The sequence below is a fragment of the Moschus berezovskii genome, chromosome 26 (genome assembly GCF_049115385.1).
Source record: "Moschus berezovskii isolate FMDL1 chromosome 26, NW_MosBer_1.0, whole genome shotgun sequence".
In the NCBI taxonomy this organism is placed as follows: domain Eukaryota; kingdom Metazoa; phylum Chordata; class Mammalia; order Artiodactyla; family Moschidae; genus Moschus; species Moschus berezovskii.
The window spans coordinates 21402998-21422570 of NC_142485.1; the positions used below are offsets into that span (position 1 = coordinate 21402998).

The window sequence follows — 19573 nt, forward strand, 5'->3', positions numbered from 1 at the left end:
TTTTCAAAAACTTGCATTATAAAGTTGTACGTACATCTTCTCAACTAGCCAGTAATGCTACTCCTAGGTATGTGTGTCGGAGAAGGCAGTGGCGACCCACTCCAGTACTCTTGCCTGGAGAATCCCATGGACGGAGGAGCCTGGTAGGCTGCAGTCCATGGGGTCACTAAGAGTCCGACACCACGGACTGACTTCACATTCACTTTTCACTTTCCTACATTGAAGAAGGAAATGGCAAGCCACTCCAGTGTTCTTGCCTGGAGAATCCCAGGGACGGGGAAGCCTGGTGGGCTGCTGTCTATGGGGTTGCACAGAGTCTGACACGACTGAAGCGACCTAGCAGTGGCAGCAGCAGGTGTGTGTGTGTGTGTGTGTGGCAGCAGCAGGTGTGTGTGTGTGTGTGTGGCAGCAGCAGGTGTGTGTGTGTGTGTGGCAGCAGCAGGTGTGTGTGTGTGTGTGTGTGTGTGTGTGTGTGATTCCATGATGGTCACTTTGTGTGTGTGTGTGTGTGTGTGTATGTGTGAGAGAGATTCCATGATGGTCACTTTGGCCAGGGTGTGTTATCATCAAGGTCCTAGCTTTTTATGGTGGCAGTGGTTTCAGGTGCTTGCTATATTTTTTCCTTCATGAAATATTCAAGTAAATAATAAAATGTCTGAAAATAACTCGCAGATCAATAATAATCATGTACCAAGGATATGCTTATGGCCATTATAAAGGAATGGCATGGGACTTCCTTGGTGGTCCAGGAGTTTGGAATCTACCTGCCAATGCAGGGGACATAGGTTTGATTCCTGGTCCAGGAAGATCCCATGTGTGGCTGAGCAGCTGAGCCGTGCGCCACAGCTGTTGAGCCTATGCTCTAGCGCCCGTGCTCTGCAACAAGAGAAGCCACCACAGTGAGACGCCTGAGCACCACAGCCAGGGAGTAGCCCCCACTGGCTAGAGACAGCCTGCGAGCAGCAACGAAGACCTAGCACAGCCAAAAGTAAACAAATGAAAATTAAAAAAAAAAAAAAAGAATGGCGCTTCCAGCTTACCTTCATAAAGCTGGGCATATTGGGGGAATCCTGCAGCTCGGAGCCAATCACAAGCTTCTTTAGCTTCGATTTCTAGAAGAGAAGAGAGGACAGACAAACATGTTAGCTATGTGTAACTCTGCTTCTTCTTCCTTAATAAACTCTGGTTTTGTTATATAATTCCCTGTTGAGAAGGGATAAGCAAAAACCAAAATCCACTTATTAAAATGGTTTAAATTTTTTGCATCTTTCCAGACTTTAAAAGATACATATAATTATCCATCTTTCCTTTAAGAACAAAAATGGAGTCTCAGCAGTAAGTCCCTCTGTGCTGCTTCTGTGTTCTGGTTACAAATAATTATAAAAACAGGGCATCATGAGAAAGTTGAAAGAGGATTAAATAATTGATTTTAGGTCTTGGTGGCTTAACTTGGTTTACTTTTCACATCAATAGAAGGCCACCAAGTACATCTGACACTTTGGAAGAGAACTGACTTGACTCAATGGGATGCATGTGTGTTATGAAGGTGCCTCTTTGGGTCTATCAGGCAGCAGAGAGGCGCTGGAGGGCACTAAGTCAATAAATTCCACAGTCATGGCAGGCTGAAATGCCCAAAACATCTTCTAGCACCTGTGGTTAACATCTTATAGACAGTACGGATAAACAGTAAGGCCCAGAGCAACTGACATGGTGTTCAAATTCATTCAAGCCCTATTTACAACCCCATTAAAACTGACTCACAGAGGAGTTCCGGGAACAGTCATTAGTTTCTCAGTTTGCACAAAATATATTCTTTCAACCCTTCTTCCCACCTTCCTCAGATCCTCAGAGTACTTAGCGTGTAAGGCTATTCACTCACTTATGAATGTCTTAGTATTGCTTAATTTACTCCACATTCAAACATTCATTACACTTTTCTCCTCTGAGCCAGATAGGAGGTGGATAATCCATCAGAAATATATGTATGTCTCACTTTAATATATATTTCACTTTTGTGCAGTAACTTTATTGTTTTAGAGCAATAGGGTTTAACTTATTATTTCTTTGAGCTCTTTGAGTCTTTAGAGAAAAGAGAACTGAGAACACTCAAATTCATTATAACGAGTAACGATGGCCTCACTGGATGAACGTGCCAAAGAAAAAAGCCTGCTACTATCTTCTGATAAGTTAGTTAATACCCAAACAAAACCACTTATGGCAGCAGAGAAGCAATAAAAGACAGGGCAAGGTTTATTACTCTGATGAATGTTTTCAGTGTGGCGATGAAAGTAGCATCATAAAACACAAGATTCAGGACTGCACTTGGGGTTTTGAAGGATAGAGTGACTGGAACATGTTACTCTACTGACATTGAAGAATCTCAATCTCTATAGTGAATCAAACAAAATATCGAACTGTCCAATGAGAATTATCTCCACTTAACAGTTTTTCTTGTATTTATATCTATACCTCATTCAGTAAGGAATTAAAGAATCTTTAAATAAAATCATAAACATCTTCCAGAAAATTGAATTGCTGTAAAAACATATAAAAGTTCAACATTTTATTTTAAAAGATGTGGAAACTGCTTTCTTCTCTATCCCCATGGTCATGGCACAAAGACAGACATGGACAGAAAAGAAGCTAAACGTTTGTTTTTTAAAAAATATTTAAAATATCTTGCTTCTTCTACTTTCTGGAGGTTATTTCCATTGAACAGATTGTTAGATGTCAAACAACAGATTGCTAAAGTATTTGCTTTCTACATATTTTACTTAATAAGTGGTGAATAGCCAGAACTTTTCAACATCAACCTTTTCTGGACTATATTCAGACATGCTATCAGATCAGAGCACATACACAAGCCTTAATCGGACATAATTCTCCAGCCAGCATCACCACTTATTTAGAACATGTTCCTGAGTTCTTATTAAAATGGCTTCATGCCAAGAGGCATAAAAGATGTATGGCATTATTTTTTCTAAAGAATGTTAAAATTTATTTATATAATACTTAACAAATCACAAAGTGTTTCCACATATGTGCTGTGCCTGGTCGCTTAGTCGTGTCCGACTCTTTGTGAGTCCATGGACTGTAGCCTACCAGGCTCCTCTGTCCATGGGATTCTGCAGGCAAGAATACTGGGGTGGGTTGCCATCCCTCCTCAAGGGAATCTTCCCAACCCAGGGATTGAACCCAGGTCTCCTGCATTGCAGACAGATTCTTTACTGTCTGAGTCTACACATTTAAAGCCACTTCAGGAATATATAAATGCCTACTGATGTCTTGTCACTCTTATTCATTTCCCACCACTAAGAAAAAGAATTGCCCCCAAATGACCAAAAACTGATCTAAAAAGCTGTGTTCACATAGCCACTCTTCTTAGGGGCAGTTGGTTAGAAAGAAACGATGTGAATAGGCCAAGGTTTGCATCTTGTGCAGATAATTTAATGGAAGGCTTACAATGGTTAAAAAGCAGCACTTTCAAGAACTACAGAGATCAGTAATTTTACCTGCCTTTTCCTTTCCCTAATATAGATGAGAATGTCTTTCTTTTAGATATCAAACCATGGGAAACAGACACGCCTCTATTTATTTTACATTTAACAAATGTCCACTCATGAACGTTTAGGATGCATAATAAATGAGAACCTGTTGCTTCTATAGAAATCTGAATTAGAAAAACTGTAAAAAGCTCTCATTGATTTTTTAAAAAATGGGATAGTTACTGATTTCACTCTCACGCCTTTGCAGTTACCAAGAGAGAATGGTAACGATCTAAGATCCCTTTTATTTAATATGAGAGAACCTATGTCTCCAACCAGGTCAAGCAGGGATTTATCCTTTCTAGTTCCCTCCTGATCCAGGCCACAACTTTCACCCTTACCCTAACTAAAACTCCAGGTCTCCTGTTCTCTTTCCTGAGACTCCTGCCACCAACCTTGCCTCATCAAACCCCCTATATTACGGTTTTGATCTTGTCTCTCCTGCACAAACTTCCCTGGAGCTCCTGCTCCACTGCTTAGAAAACAAGTCTAGACATCTCCCTGGGGATTTTAAGGTTCTCCACGTGGCATGGAACTGTTCTGCTCCCTGTACCTGCTCCATACCCCAGGCAAAATAAACCTGGTCCTTCTTCACCTCCCAACACATCTCTGGTGGGAAATACTCTCCCACCCTCTCATTATCAAATTTTACTCATCCTTCAAGGCCTCAGCCAAGTGTCACATCCTCTAGGCAGTCTTCCCAGATGCCTCCCAACAATTCCATCAATGGTTAACTTTTACTGAGCACTCACTGTGTACAAGGCCCAGTTTAAGCACTTAAGGTGTATGAATTCTCTGACTCCTCATATTGATTCTAACAGGTGAGTTGGGAATATCCCTAAGATAAGAAGATGAGGGAACAAGTGGAGAAACAACCACTTCTTTCCATTCAACTGCCATAGTGTGACAGACAGCAAAGACTTGCAGAAATGAGCAACCCTGATTTCCCGGAAAAAAAAAAAAAATGTATCAACGAACAACGTTAAAAATATTAAGCCAAACCACGTGACTGCTGCATTACTACTGTCACTTTGTCTGTTTTTGGAGGCCTCTAACCGGCTCTCCGGACATTTTTTTAAATTCCCCACCAGGCAAAAGTGCCATCAGAAACTGAAAATGCAGTGGAAATACAATGACACGTTTAGATCTGGGTTTTCTCTAAGCCAACAACAGACAAACGTGTGAAGGAGGAAATAGGAAATTTTTATTGGAACCAGCTTCAGTAATGACTTGTGTTAGATGAATGAGGTTCGGGAGAACCTTTGGTGTCTCACTGGGAACCATGAGGCTACTTCCTAGCATGATGGGATGACCCTAGCTTCCCCTCACCCCTCAACAGTAAGTTAGACAGAAATTCCCCAACCCCGTCATCGTTCCGCTGAACTCGCCATCTCAGTGGTTGAGCAACGATCGTCGGGTCTGAGCAGGATATGAGTACTTCCACCTTTCCTCTGCTCTGTCTTCACGGTGGAAACCCTCCGCGAGCTTCCTGCCTTCTTTGTGATTTGCCAAGTGCTTCTAAAATCAGGCCTCAAGGCAAATGCTCCACGGAATGCATCTCTTAAATACAATTCTAAGGAATCAGGAGGAATGTAAGAAAATTCAAGCATGTTCCGGATTCCGTGGATTCCCCCAACGCGGGCAGACTTGCGGTCACAGATCCATGGAAACGCGGATGCTTTACCAGCCGCAGAGAAGCACGTCGGCAGTGTGAAGGCAGGCGCTGCTTTCTGATCTAAACCAAGATTCCTAACCCAGGTCACAAAAATTCCTTCAAATGGAAGGAAGAATTACTTCAAAGGATCGATTCTCCTGCCTCCATTCAGGGCACCCACTTTACAGGACTGCCATACAGCTGGGCACCAACAGGCCCACCTTTCCTGCCAGGTGGGCTTCTTGGGGGCAGAGGAGCAAACCACAGCCTCACACACTTGACTTCGGAGGCTCTGAGCCCGGGTCCTGGCGGGCATCACCTGGGGGAGTCTTCTGACCACACCCCCGCCCCCCACTCCCAAGTGTTCTCATTTTCTCCATCTGGAGAGGACCCGGACAACATCTTTTTAAAGAAGCTCCTAAGTAAATGTAAAGGTAGTCAGGATCGAGGACCACTGAACCAGGTAGCATTTCTTCCTATTCCTTTATTCCAGACTCTTTCTTCCCAAGGTATCCTAGCATCCTTCTCACGGAACTCTCTGATAACCCTTGCTCCTCCCTACCCTCATGAACTCTCTCCTAGTCCAAAGGGTAGGTGAGCCCTGGATTGGTCTGTAGGAAATACATGATTTATGTCATGTCATGTCACTCCTCTGGTCAGAATTCCTCCATGACTGCCACTACCTTTCAGACATGACTCCTCAGCAGACCCACAGCCATCTTAACTCGTCCTCTGTCCAGCCATTCTGCTCATGGAGGGCCTCCAAATGCAAGTTCCGCTCCAGTCTTCCTGAACTTCTTGCGGTTCCCAGGATGCACAGGCTCTTCATCTCCTATCTCTCTTGCTGCAAATAAATTCTCCCTCTGCACCCCATCAACCTCTCTCCCCCTTCTTCCCTGGGATAGTGAGTATACTTCTAGAAGCTTCTTAATTCATTCGTTTATCCCGACAGACTACTATTTCCACATTGGAAGCACACTTATATTTGTTTGAAGAACAAGAATCCATTGACATTTGACTGAGAACTATGACTTAAATCCCTATTTCTTTGCAATTAATAAAAATAAATGTTCAGCGCGCGCACACACACACGCACAAAAGATTGGCTATTGGGAATTACCTATGTAAAGTGAATTTCTAGTTGGGCTAAGTCAGATAGCACAACGTATATGTTAATATTTATTAAACTCTTCTGTTATCTAATCACTGCAAAGATTATGACTAGCCACTAGCAACATTCCTACCCTCAGGTGCTTAAAAAAAATTCTAAACATCTGCTGTGCCTCTTCTCAAAGAGACCAGAGAGGAAGCTTCTGCAAGACCAGTCAGTATAATTCAGTTCCTGGGCCATCTGGCCTCTAAGTAGCTGACCCAAATCCACCCTTAGATAAATTCTAGCACAGCCACACATTTACGTGCAGCTAATCACCCTCCACTTCCCTGTTCGGCTCAATATTTATTTATTGCACATCCAGGGTCTATGCTGCCTGCTGTGTTCAGGGACAATCAGACACAGGTCGCTGCCCTGAAGCAGGAAGCCAAAGGGAAAGGTAATTCACAACTGAGGATACTCAGCTGATTCTCTCATGAATGAGTTGGCTTCCAAAGGGCTCTTATGAGATCCATGTATTTAAGTCCCAAGGGACCCTGTCCAGGCAGCCCCCAAGAGTCCCCATTTCATAGATGAGAGCCACTTCTAACAGTGGCCCCTGTGCCCTAGCGCCTTCCTCCATCCTGTCACCCCATGGCCCCCGGGCTAACTGACCCACCCTCACAGGCCTCTTCTCACCCACCCCATGCTCCCTTTTCTGCTTTATCTTTTCTTCTCCCAAAACATTTATTACGTTTACTTTGTCTCTGCCCTCTGTAAATGCGCCAAAGGCAGGTTTCTTTGCCTGTTTTACTCTTTGATATATCCCAAGCACCACCAACAGTGTGGGATACATAGTAGTTACTCAATAAATACCATATAAATAAATAAACTGCAATGCGATTTTCTTCCAGTAAAGTGGTCTTAATTGTTTCAGATCAGGAGCCACCATGAGAAATACATTTTACATTGGTCCCCCACACACATGCATATGTGTACCTATGCACGCATTCATATACACAAACGTGTGTACATAAGCATATGTAAAACTGAAACAAGTTTCCCCAAATAACACTTATAATAAGTAATATAGTCTTACATTTTTTAATGAAAAAAAAATGCTATTTGCTACCTCCAAAAAAAAACCAACCTGTTTGAAATACACTGTTCTCACACAGCTTTTTCTTAAAGAGAAGGAAAGAGGAAAGAAAAGAAAGAAAGAAAAAGAAAGGAAGAAAAGTAAACTAAGAAACCTCTGTATAGTTCAGAGGAGGCTATGACATGGCAAAGGAAACACGCGTATGAATTCAGAGGCAGGTGGGGGAGGGAGGGGGTATTCATGTCAAAGCTCAGCCTTTATTTGGAGGGATTATGATCTTTAATGGAGGCTGGATTGCAGGACAGGAGATTGGGAATGAAGGAGAATAAGCTAAGTGGAGAGCTGGCAAAGCACAGGTGTGTGTTACGGTACTGGTAAGCAGACTTGCTTTACTGTAACACACAACAGAGGAAGGAGAGGTATGCAGTGAAAAGCAGGTTATGCCAAAGAGCAGATACAAGCATCTCCTTTGCCTGGTTACCCAATGAGCAACCAACACGACTGCCTCAGATACAGAAGAGCTTTGCATCTGAGTGTCCCAAGTTCCAACTAATAATCCATCACAGAAAGGGGGCACAGTATGACCTGTAACAGGTCAGGGAAACAGGTCCAGGAAAGAATCCACTGCTTAGTTAAGTAGCCTTAAGAACACAATCCTTCTGGACTGGTTTCCTCATCTGTAAAACCTGGGATTGCCATAGGCTGTGCAGATTCCTTAAGTTTCTGACTCTAAGAATTCCTTTATGCCCATTTCCCTTGTTCGTCAAGACAACCCTCAGACTAAGTTCCATCTGTTAATTTTCCAGATTTATCATTACATGGAGACATCCTTCTTCCCTCAAAAAACTGATCAACTGTACAAAATTGACTGGCTTATTGCTAAAATATCTAATTTGTTTCCTTTTGTCGGGGGTGGGGGGTGGGGGTGGGAAGCCATGCCTTGTGACTTGCAGGCTCCTACTTCCCTGATCAGGGATCGAACATATGCGCCCAAGGAAACGGCAACCCACTCCAGTGTTCTTGCCTGGAGAATCCCAGGGATGGCAGAGCCTGGTCGGCTGCCGTCTGTGGGGTCGCACAGAGTTGGAGACGACTGAAGTGACTCAGCAGCAGCAGCAGCTCTGAAAGAATGGCGTACTAACCACTGGATAGCCAGGCAATTCCCTCTAATTTGCTTAATAGATCAGTTTCTAGATTTGTTCCCTGAAGCCTATGATCATATTACAGAGAACTCAAAACCCTAGGCATTTTTGCATATGCATGTCTCCAGCCCTCAAACTAAAATTAGTCTTTACAGGAAGAAAACACTCCAACCCATAGAAAACGCGTGAGTTAAAAAAAAAAAAATTCAAAGTTTTACTTTGCTTATTGATCTTGTACATTTGTGTTTCAGTGAACAACACCATCTTGACATCAACTCAATCAGTGAATTGGGGCCTGGAAAGCCTCTTGGAACTTTTCCATGTTTTCTTCTTTACAAATGAGGAAGCTGGTCCAAAGTTTAGCTATCAATAATTTGCTTACGGTCCCAGAGGGTACCCCCCTCCCCCCACCAGCCCTCACTCCTGGTTAGAGAGCTTTCTGCACATGGCAGTCTTGCCCACAAAGATTACCCTCACTTTGAAATCACTAGACTGTTTTTCAATACAAGTAAGAACTGGGAGTTTTGAGGGAGTTTTCTTTTTAAGTTTTTTTTTCTCTCCTATTTGAGATTTGGAGGCAGATACTTTGCTTTCTAGTAAAGAACATTCCTAGAAATAATATAAAGGGGGGGGGCAGGACCCATTTTCCCTAATGATGTGATGACAACTTAATAAATGGCTCTGCTTTAAAGAAGGGACACATAAGGCAAGCCCACACCTGATATTCTGCACAGGAGTCCACACTCCAGCAATGTAGAAATTAAATCAATTAAAATTTCCTTTGGGGATTACTGAGGTCAAATGTTTGCAAAACACTATTTTTAACACACAAACCAGGAAAAAAGCACATCAGCTCAGTTCAGTTCAGTCGCTCAGTCGTGTCCGACTCTTTGCGACCCCATGAATCACAGCACGCCAGGCCTCCCTGTCCATCACCAACTCCCGGAGTTCACTCAAACTCATGTCCATTGAGTCGGTGATGCCATCCAGCCATCTCATTCTCTGTCGTCCCCTTCTCCTCCTGCCCACAATCCCTCCCAGCATCAGGGTTTATTCCAGTGAGTCAACTCTTCGCATGAGGTGGCCAAAATATTGGAGTTTCAGCTTTAGCATCAGTCCTTCCAATGAACACCCAGGACTGATCTCCTTTAGAATGGACTGGATGGATCTCCTTGCAGTCCAAGGGACTCTCAAGAGTCTTCTCCAGCACCACAGTTCTAAAGCATCAATTCTTCGGCGATCAGCTACATAGCTCACATCAAAAAAATATATGCCCTTTCCATGCAAAGGCAAACAGCTCTGTATCCATTTAAGCTCAGGCAGGACTGGGCACTATCAGGAACTCCAGGCTTGAGCTGATCCGATTGTTTCCAGGAACAGAAATCATCTCCCAGTGAATCAGAAACTGGCACTTACTACCCAGCACACACACACACAAAAATCAAACTTAAATGAAAATAAACTGTTAAGGAAATGGATATTGCATCATCACATCTTTCTACTTCACTACAATCTGAGGTGGAACAAAACTCACCTCCATCTACACACATACACACTCTTTCTTCCAGTATTCTGCACCAAATACTCATGCATTTCAAACCACCTATTGCTAAGAAAAAATGTTTGAAGTAGTTTCTTAGATGATAACTGGATAGATTAGGGAAATGATTTCAAGAGAGGAAGCCATCTGAAACCAACTTTAAGGGTCCTTGTTTTTCTGAGTCATTTTTTTTCACTAAGTTAAGAAGATGGTTTAAGACTATATAATTTGCTTCCTTTTAAATTTATTTTTCAAGGCAAAAATACCTGGTTACAAGCCTAAAATAGCACCTACCTCCCTATCTCCACCATTCAAGATTGACACGCTCATCAAGTCTTTCACATACGTCTGCAAAGCCTATTCTATAACACTAAGCGTCTCTCCCTAGTCTGTGGCTTTTGCCCTAAGTTCTACAGCGTCATAGCTCAGGAAAGATAAAATACTTTGCAAACTGTAGTGCTACAAAACCTTAAGTCAGAAATAAAGGGAATAGTGAGGGATGGTACAGAAACTATTCACTCATATTACAGTCCATCCTGACAGAGAAAAAAAGGAAATCCAGAATTGAACGAAACATCAAGTTGCCTTGTCAAAGGCCAGTGAAAATAAAAACATGGCAGATAATGATTAATACAAGCAGATTTTAGCCACTCCTATGTCTAACCTCAAACAGGAAACACTACAGACAGACCTTGCTTTACTGTACCTCACAGATACTGCAGTTTTTACAAATGGAAGGTTTGTGGCCACTCTGTCAAGCGAGTCTATTACTGGGCCACTTTTCAACAGCCTTTTAAAAAATTAAGGTTTGCATATATATATATATAGTTAGATATAATGCTATTGTGCACTTAATAGGTGACAGTATCATGTAAATGCAATTTTTATATGCACAAGGAAAGCAAAAAATCTGTATGACTTGCTTTATTCTTGTGGTCTGGAACCAAACCTGCAGAACCTCCAAGTTATGCCTGGGTTCAATTCAACTTTCTAAGTCTTTAGCAAAAGGTTTAAGAAATAGAAGTATTATTGTCTTCTAGGTGAGCAAGAGACTTATTTTCATCAAAACTGCTTATGACATTCAGCACCCCCAAACACACACAATCCACTGTTCAAAATTTGACCCAAGTATTTTTGTTTAGTTTAGGACATTACTGGTTTTATAACATACGCTTTTCCTACAAACATATTAAAATCCTCATTTTGTTGCTTCCCTGTTTTATTTACACAAGAGGACAGGAAGAGGTCTCCAGTTCCATTCAACTCACATATAACCTTGGACTAGTCCCTGAACTTCCAGGCAACTCAGCTGCCCTTTAGTAGGGAAGAGGCAATGTTTTTCCAGGCTGCCTTTGCACAGATCTGGAATTTCCCCTGGAATGACTTTTACAAACGCATAAGCATCATAGAAGATCCCTTTTTGGTGTCACACAGTTTGAAAAACGGAGTTGTAAAGAGATGTCCTTGATGGTCTCTCCAAACTCGGGAGGGCAGGTGAAAATGATTGCAGAATTTCGGCATCCTCTATCTCCCTGGTTATCTGAGTGTGACAAAAGGCATGGCAGGGCGGGAGCATGTGCCACAGGCCATTTCACCTCCCAGGTCCCTTCCTCTCCGGCCTCCTAAGTGCTGCAGCCTGGGAAATACTATGAACTCAGGGTGTGGAAAACTTTTGTCCCTCAGACATCCTCTGGAGACTCTTGCAAGGAGGAGGAAGGCGCCTTTCTGTCGAGCTGCAGGAAGCAGCCTCTAGCCCTCTCCGCAGGACATTCAGAGGTGGGGCAGGGGAGAGAACAAAATGTGGATGGGAGGCGTCAAAGGCATCTGAGGACTCTATGCACTGACCTCAGCCTTCAGCTAGTTTTTGATTTTTCTCCTGGGGGCGGAAGGGGGAAGACATGAGAAGGCCACCCGGTTGAGGTAGAATGTGTGGATGGAAAAGGAGCTTATTTTCCACTGTGAAACTCACTCCAGTAGCAGCATAAAAAACAAGAATGAAGGATTAAGAGAGAGACTTGATTCCCGCCGTGTGTGTTGGCTTGACTTCAGCAAAGGAATACTGTTTTTACCTTTTGGTGCCCAAGAACATTATTTCCTAATAGGTAGGCCTTTTCAAGATGCCATTCAAAATGTTTCCAATGACCTCTGGGAGAAAACTTTCCCTTGGAAACATTATTTTGGAGTGCTTTCACTGAAGTAAGCACCGTTCAATACAGTCAACAGAGACTAGAAAACGGTATCCAAAACTCCTTCTTCACATATTAAAGACAGAGGCTTGAGTTCTCCATTCATGAGGCCCCTGAGAAGGGATGCAGAAACCACTCATTTGTCAACCTGGGACCCTAACACAGCTCCCTACCTACCAGCACAAAGAAACTGTGGAGTAACTGCAAGGCTCTGTTTGGCCACCAAATATTGTCTCCTCAACCGAATCAACTCCTGCCAAATTTATGTCCACAACTGGAATCTACAGTCACAGACACCTGGTTGAAATCCTGCTTGGCCATATACAGTAAGTGATCTCAGGCAAGGTATTTAACTCTCTCCCAGGGCTCAGATTCCTCATCTTAGGAGTGAAAATAATTAGATCTACTTTGTGAGGCTGCATGAAGATTACACGTGACAATGAAAGCAAACTTAAGAATACATTTTTAACTTTTATAATGTGGCTCAGTGGGTTAAGAGTCCGTCTGTAACGCAGGAGACGTGGGTTCGATCCCTGGGTCAAGAAAATCCCCTGGACGAGGGCATGGTAACCCACTCCAGTGTTCTTGCCTGGAGAATCCCCGTGGACAGAGGAGCCAGGTGGGCTACAGTTCACAGGGTCGCAAAGAGTCGGACATGACTGAGGTGACTGAGCACACACACATAATGTCACTACTGTTCTGTTAAAAGTCTATGTATTAAAAAAAAAAAGTCTATGTATTTTTTACAAAAATTAAAAAGGAGTATCCACACTAGAGAAAGATAGCTGTTGCATATTAGAAACTATAAAATTTTTATATATACATATACATGTACAATATATAGACATATACATATATATATGTATACGCTAAAAACACAAGACTTTATTCCTACCCACTGTTAATTACGGTGGCAAGGAGGAACTAGCTAGTGAAAAAACATGTTGAAACCCAATTAAAGAAGTTCCAGCAGAACTATACTTACTTATCATTGATGATGATAATCCTTAACAATAACACAGGGAAAAATGCAAACAGGCAGGAAGAGGCTTTCTCAGCTGGGAATCTTACCCCTTTCACATTAATTAGATTTCTGACTAATCTGAGGTGGAAAGAAAACACCACTGATCATACTCCCTCTAGCCATCTATTCCTACAAAAACGTATTTTAACCCTACAGCACTGTCTTTAAAAAGAGAAAGAATCACCCTCAAGTTCTGGAATTCCTCTCTACACAATGGTCACACAATCAGATACACAGACAACTGTGGAAATCCACTCCAGAAAAGCATTCTCCTCCTAATTTCACAGTCATGGAAAAGAGGCACTTGGCACTGTGCTTTTTGGACACAGTGTAGGACCTTGATACCTTATGGCTGAGCATCAGTTTCCACCCCCGGCCCTCCAGAGCGAGGACAATTTTTGATGGCCTGCATGCTATGTAGATTACTCCTTGTACTGCAGCCCCACAATGCCAAAGTATATTAGAGGTAAATCTTGCTAAAATGAACATTCAGAGAAATGACTCCGTTTAGAAATTAAATTCTCTCTCCTCCACTGGATTCCAACTCATATCATTGTAAGCATTAGACTAAGTCAACTTTTAAAGATGAAAACCACTCTTCTCCCCAGGCCTGCTTTATAATTTCAAGAACAGGCTTGGCAATGATGAGACTTTCTGCCAGCTGTACCATGAGCATGCTTGCGCTGTGATGTTCTAAAGCAGGGAGAATTTGGTCTTTAGCAATTTGGCAATGTCCAGGGAGGAAGGGGAAACATCTGAAGTTATTTATACTTTTGCAAGTCCTCTGGTTGTACACAGTGAATGCTAGGGTGGGTCAAGTATTGTCTAGAACCTTCAGATTCTTTTTCTTTTTTTTTTTGCATGGCCTCATTTCCGTCTTCCTGTTGCTAGGAAGTGGAGCTAAGCATGAGAAAAGCGTGTTTACAATACTGGACCATCCTGTCCAGCACAAGGCTCTCTTCAAAAGAGTACAATTCACTTCACCCACTGTACTTTGGATGCCCCATTCTTCTGAACCAAACCACTGTCCCCTGAATATTTTCAAATTGCATATTTACCCACGTAAGCCATAAAAATACCACTCTCATTTGAACGTTGCATCATGGCTTAAAATCTCCATGGGGACACTAAGGGAAACCCAAGTACTTATTTTTGTATTTGAAACCACCTCTTGGAATCCCACCAAGCCTCTGATTAGAAGGCATCTCACGGGGGCCTCCCATACCCTCTTAAAGCCCCACACTAGTTTTACAAGGAAGAGTTTAACTACTATCTACATTTTTCACTTCACAGTGATAAACTGTTTAATCATAACATGCTTTTCTATTAATCTGGTATATTTTCCAGAACCAAGCATTCCCCTTTAATGTAAAAAATGACCCGAAACTTCGCTCCATCTTTGGTTTTTGAACTACAAGACAGAACAATAATAAAATAAAGATAAAAAGGCTTTAAAGGGGCATCCGGTCTCTCACCTTTGCTCCAGAACTATAGGAAAATCCTTTGATTAGTCCAGTGTATTAAAACTTGGAACACTGCCTTCAATTAGCCATAGTTAATTGCTCAACTGTTTAAGCTTTTCGGTCTTTAAGGAGTTAGACGTGGTGTTTCTCCTAAGGTCCACAATCAGGAAGTTTCAAGACACAGGTAAGTCATTGATATGAGACTTCTCATTCACTGGAGGGAAAGATGAAGTTGGAAGCTACTTAGTCCGATTCTGTGGAGGAGGGAAACCAAGTCAGCTCTCCGTCGTGGGCTTCCAGCCAGTTTGGTGTAAGGTGTCACTCAGCATGAATTAAAATAAAATCTGTTTTTGTCAAAAGCAAAGTTTTAAACTAGCTGGGAGAGAGTCAGTCTGCTGGGCTTCACTTTAAACGCTGAACAGTAGTGCTAATGAAAAAAATATGCACTCAGGTTTGGGCCACGCTGTAAATCTGGCATGCCACAATAAAAGTTAATACACACAATTGCCAACATTTTCTCAGAAAACGTCTCGAAATAACGTCTGAATGCACATCTGCTAACTATTTGACACTCATTTCCCAGGACTTTAGTTCTATTAGGGGGACTGTTGACTTACAGGGCACCCCTCCGACCATCTGCTGCAGTCTGCAAGCCAAGATGGCACTAGGTCCCTCCATTAATTTCTCACTTATGCTCCGCAAATTATCTCTGCGGAGGACCAGCCTGCAGGCCAGATGGATGCTGAGTTAGTCAACCTCTTGGAGCTGCTGATAGATTTACATCCAGAGTTCTGCTGGGCTATTATTTTCCTTCAAATCTTCAGCAAATAGTTTTGAGGAAAACAAAAAAGTAACCTGAGACTCGGTATTCTGTCTTCTTCAGAGCTATGATTTTTTTTCCCATCCAAATGCGTCACATACCCCACCCTCGTGAATCTTTCGGTAACGGATGGCTGTGCCTGGACTGCATTCCTCCGCCTCACCGGCAATCACTAAGGCAGCTTCTGAATCCTAAGAATGTACCCATTAGCTAGCCAAGTTGAGTGTAAAATGACTGGGGCAAAGCAAGCGTTGGGCAATATTTTCTTCTCCACTCTATACGCAGGGGTTCCCTCCTTCTCTAATTAGCACACACTGGGTACTGAACATCACATAGACTGTGCTCAGCCCTTGTCGTTTGATCCTCAGCACCTCCCAGGGCGGTAAACACAGTTATGACGCCCATGGTGCTGAGGAAGGCGCTACGGCGAGGTGTCAATGCCCAGATTCACTCAGCTCACAGGCTGCAGACCACTATTCCCACCCTGCCGGCCTCACCCAGGGTCCGCGCGCTGGAAAGGCACGCGGAGACTGTTAAGTTACACGTGGCGGCGTCGGTTTGCCGCGGCCAGAGGTGTACCTCCTGCCTAAGGATCAAAGGCTCGGCCTGCGAGGCTGGAGGTGGGGACAAGGACACGGGGGGCAGGGGTCCAAAAGCCCGATCGCCCGTTGTGCTTCCTTCCTGTTGGCGGCCCCGGGATTCGCGGCGCGCGGGCGCCTCCTCCGGAGCCAAGGGCGTGGGCATCTCCGTGGGGCACTTTAGGAAACCCAGTCCAACGCCCCAGCACGTGAAGGCGCAGTCTTCCAGCAAGCGCCCCACATGCAAGCCTTGGGGCTGGCTAAAACAGCTGCAGTACTCTCCAGGGGCAGGCAGCCACTAAAGCAAGACTTTCCTGGCTAAGCCTGAGTTATTTTCCAGCGTTTAAAATATTTGAACAAGAACAGTTGGAAATTAAAAGTTTTTGGTAAGCTCACTTTTAAGCAGTTGAACATTTTTTTCGAAGGGTCACCGCAGTCTAAATATCCCTAAATAATAAGATTCTCAAGGGAGTCAACGCTGATTTTGGACTTGTAGGGAGAACGACAGCAAGCGCCGAGCCCTGCAAACGTCCTCAAAGGGAACAGAGTAGAAAGAAAGTTGCTCCGCGCCCCCTCGGAGCCAGAGGCCACCGCCTCGGATTTAGAATAAGAATAGAAAGACCGCCAACGAGGCTGGGCAGAGGGACTACGCGTCTTGCGACCCCGGCCCGGCCCTGTGCCCCCCAGCCCGGCCTGCACCCCCCAGCCTGCGCGGGAAGTTATTGTGGGTTTCACTTCATCAGTTACGGTCGCTGCCCCCTCCCCGCCCACCAGCCCGCAGTCCTTCCCAGAGCCCACGGGGCGCGTCAGCCCGCATTACCCAAGATTAAGACCTCCCTCCCCGGACGATGACCCGTTTTCCCCACACTCCACCTCCTGCACTCCAAGAAACACGGGCGACTCGGTTCCGAGCCTCCTCGGAAAGCGCTGCCAAAGCACAGAACGTCAGGCATCGACTTGACAAGGCAGGGTGACATTTCCTCCGCGGCGGGTTCCCTCCGCAGCTGGCTCTCGCGGCCGGCCGGACGGCAAGGCACAAGTCTAGCTTACGTGTTAGGATCATGGTGTCCGGCTTCTCTCTGCACATCAAATGCGGCAGGGGACGGCAGGCTCGCGGTGGGGAAATCGAGGCAGCCCCACGCAGCTCGGCTCCAGCGCCGGGACCCACGGCGGCACCCGAGACGCGCGCGCCCCTCCGAGCGATCCTCAGAGCATCCTTGCTCGCAACCCCAGAAAGAACGCGGGGTTTGCCAAGATCGAAAAGGGGGAGCGCTCAGAGAGCTGAGCCAGAAGCCCGGGAGTGCTGCTGGCTCCCGCCGCAGGGAAGTTCGGCCATGGCCGGGACCTGAGCGCGGCGCCGTCGTACTAGCCGCAGGAGCGCTCTGCCTCCCGCCTAGCCGGCAGGCCGCGCCCTCCTGCAGCGCCCAGCCCAGAGCTGAGGAACTAGACCCTGCGACTCCTCCTCCCCGCCACCGGGGTCTCCAGCAGCGCCTCTCGCCGGCCTCAGGCCCCGCCCTGCTCTCCAGGCCCCGCCCCCTCGCCCCGGCCCCGCCCCTCCCTCTTCCCGCGCCGCCCAGCTAGCCCGCCACCGCCCGAGGCCTCCCCTGGCGCCCCGCCCCCGTCAAGCCCCGCCCCGTACCTCCTCCGCCCGGGGCTGGAATGCTTTTCCCCTGGCCTGCAAATCTGCTGGAGGAAGCGCCTACAAGTCTCCCATTAGTGGTCTTGGGGGCTAAGGCAAAGGCTGGACCCTGGGAGCATTTACTTGCTGGGGAGGTCTGGGCTCCACGCTGGGAACACCGCGCACTTTCCCTCATCTTTTTCTTGGTAGCTTTGCACACTTTTTTTTTTCACTTGTTATCCTGCCTTTCATCTTGACGGAAACCGCATAAATTCCTGGGAACCAAGGCGAGGTGGCGAGGGAGCGGTGCATCAGTGTTTCATTACATGTAAAATGGGAAGAAGACAACCTGTGCCTTGGACATTCATCATTCATTGCTAAGGTGCGCAGGGGTACAGAGGAATGTAACTGACGCTGTGGCAGAGAAGGGCAGCTGTTACTCCACGTGTCTAGTCTGCTGTGTGCAGCCAGAGCCAAAGGTTTCCTAACCAAAGCCCTTGGGCCGCAACCCAGTGCAGCTCCTGGAACTGGTAGAGCAGACTCTAGACTGCAGAATTAGAATCTCTGATGTTGAGAATCTGCATTGTTTTGTTTTTTTTTTTTTACAAACCCTTGGGTGATTCTGGTGCACGGCAATTTGAGGACCCCTGATATAAAAGGAAGCTTTATTTAAAAAGATTACAATTGACTATAATCTCTGTAAAATTTAAAAAGAGAAAAACTCTGATCGAGATTGCATGAAAATTTCCTTTGAGGCTAGTCAATGCTTTCTGCCTATTTCCTCTGGGTAAAGAAAACACCAACCTAAACCCATTCATTAAACAAATACATCCAGAGAATTTATTTACCATGAGCCAAACACTGTTCTAGGCTCTGGTGATTCAGCAGTGAGCAAAAAAGATACACATTCCTTCCCTTCTGGAGTTTACTTCCTAGTGCGGAAGATGCACAATAAACAAAATAAGTCAGTGAAATATATATATAATGTCTTAGATGGAGATATGTAAAGTAGGGGAGGGGATAGGGAAGCTTGGAGCAGAGTCTGTTTTCAAATAGGGTTAAATATAAATGGGAGAATTTAGTCTCTTGATTAGTTTAAAATGTATTGATTTCATAGCTGGGTCTTAGTTGACATACATGACTTTTACACCCCATTTTATCAAAAACAAAATAAAAACACTCATTTCACCACTGACTTCCTAATTTACCCAAACCGGAATTGGGCCCTGAGGAGTGGCATCCTGGGAGTTCATGGGGCTCCTCTGTTTAACAGTTATTTCCAGGGCTTTTACCTACTTAGAGCTGCTGGGGACCCCAAGATAAGCAAGGGCAGGCCCGCCTCTGCCTGCTCATAGTTTAGTCTGCTAACAAAGCAAAGGGCTCATGAGAAAGAGGTCCTGTAAGGGCCTGAAAAGTGGGGACCTGACCTGGCCCAAGAAGAAAGAAAAGGGAATGTCCCTCTGAAGTCTGGGAGCTGGAAGAACGCTCAAAACAGCTGCCAGCAAGGGGGAATTCGATTCAGGGGAAACTGGAAAAATAAAGGCAAGAACTTTCAATTCCCTACAATACTGTGTTGACAATTTTTTAAAATCCTTAACAGCAAAAAATGTAAACCACTATAAAGAAAGAAGGCATCCCGTGATCTGATTTGCATTTTGAAATCTTTGCTCAGTGCGCAAGGAGTACTTCTTCAAAACTTGAAAAAGAGGAATATTTCCCTAAACTTCCCTTATACACTAAATTCTCTTGTTTAGAAACAATCCAAATCTTAAAAATATAGATACTCTAAGCCTCTCCTCCAAAACATATCAATT

The 19573-nt window shown here is 44.6% G+C and overlaps 1 protein-coding gene across 6 annotated transcripts in view; it reads right to left on the reverse strand.

Annotated features, from left to right (window-relative positions):
• DLC1 (DLC1 Rho GTPase activating protein) overlaps positions 1–19573 on the reverse strand; it is a 441468-nt gene that overhangs the window by 29352 nt on the left and 392543 nt on the right. For 3 of the 6 annotated variants that reach the window (XM_055416517.2, XM_055416516.2, XM_055416519.2), the window contains one exon: positions 1041–1112. In XM_055416517.2, coding sequence (XP_055272492.2) covers positions 1041–1112 — 72 coding nt within the window. The other 3 variants (XM_055416520.2, XM_055416521.2, XM_088832600.1) reach the window with 3 other exon arrangements.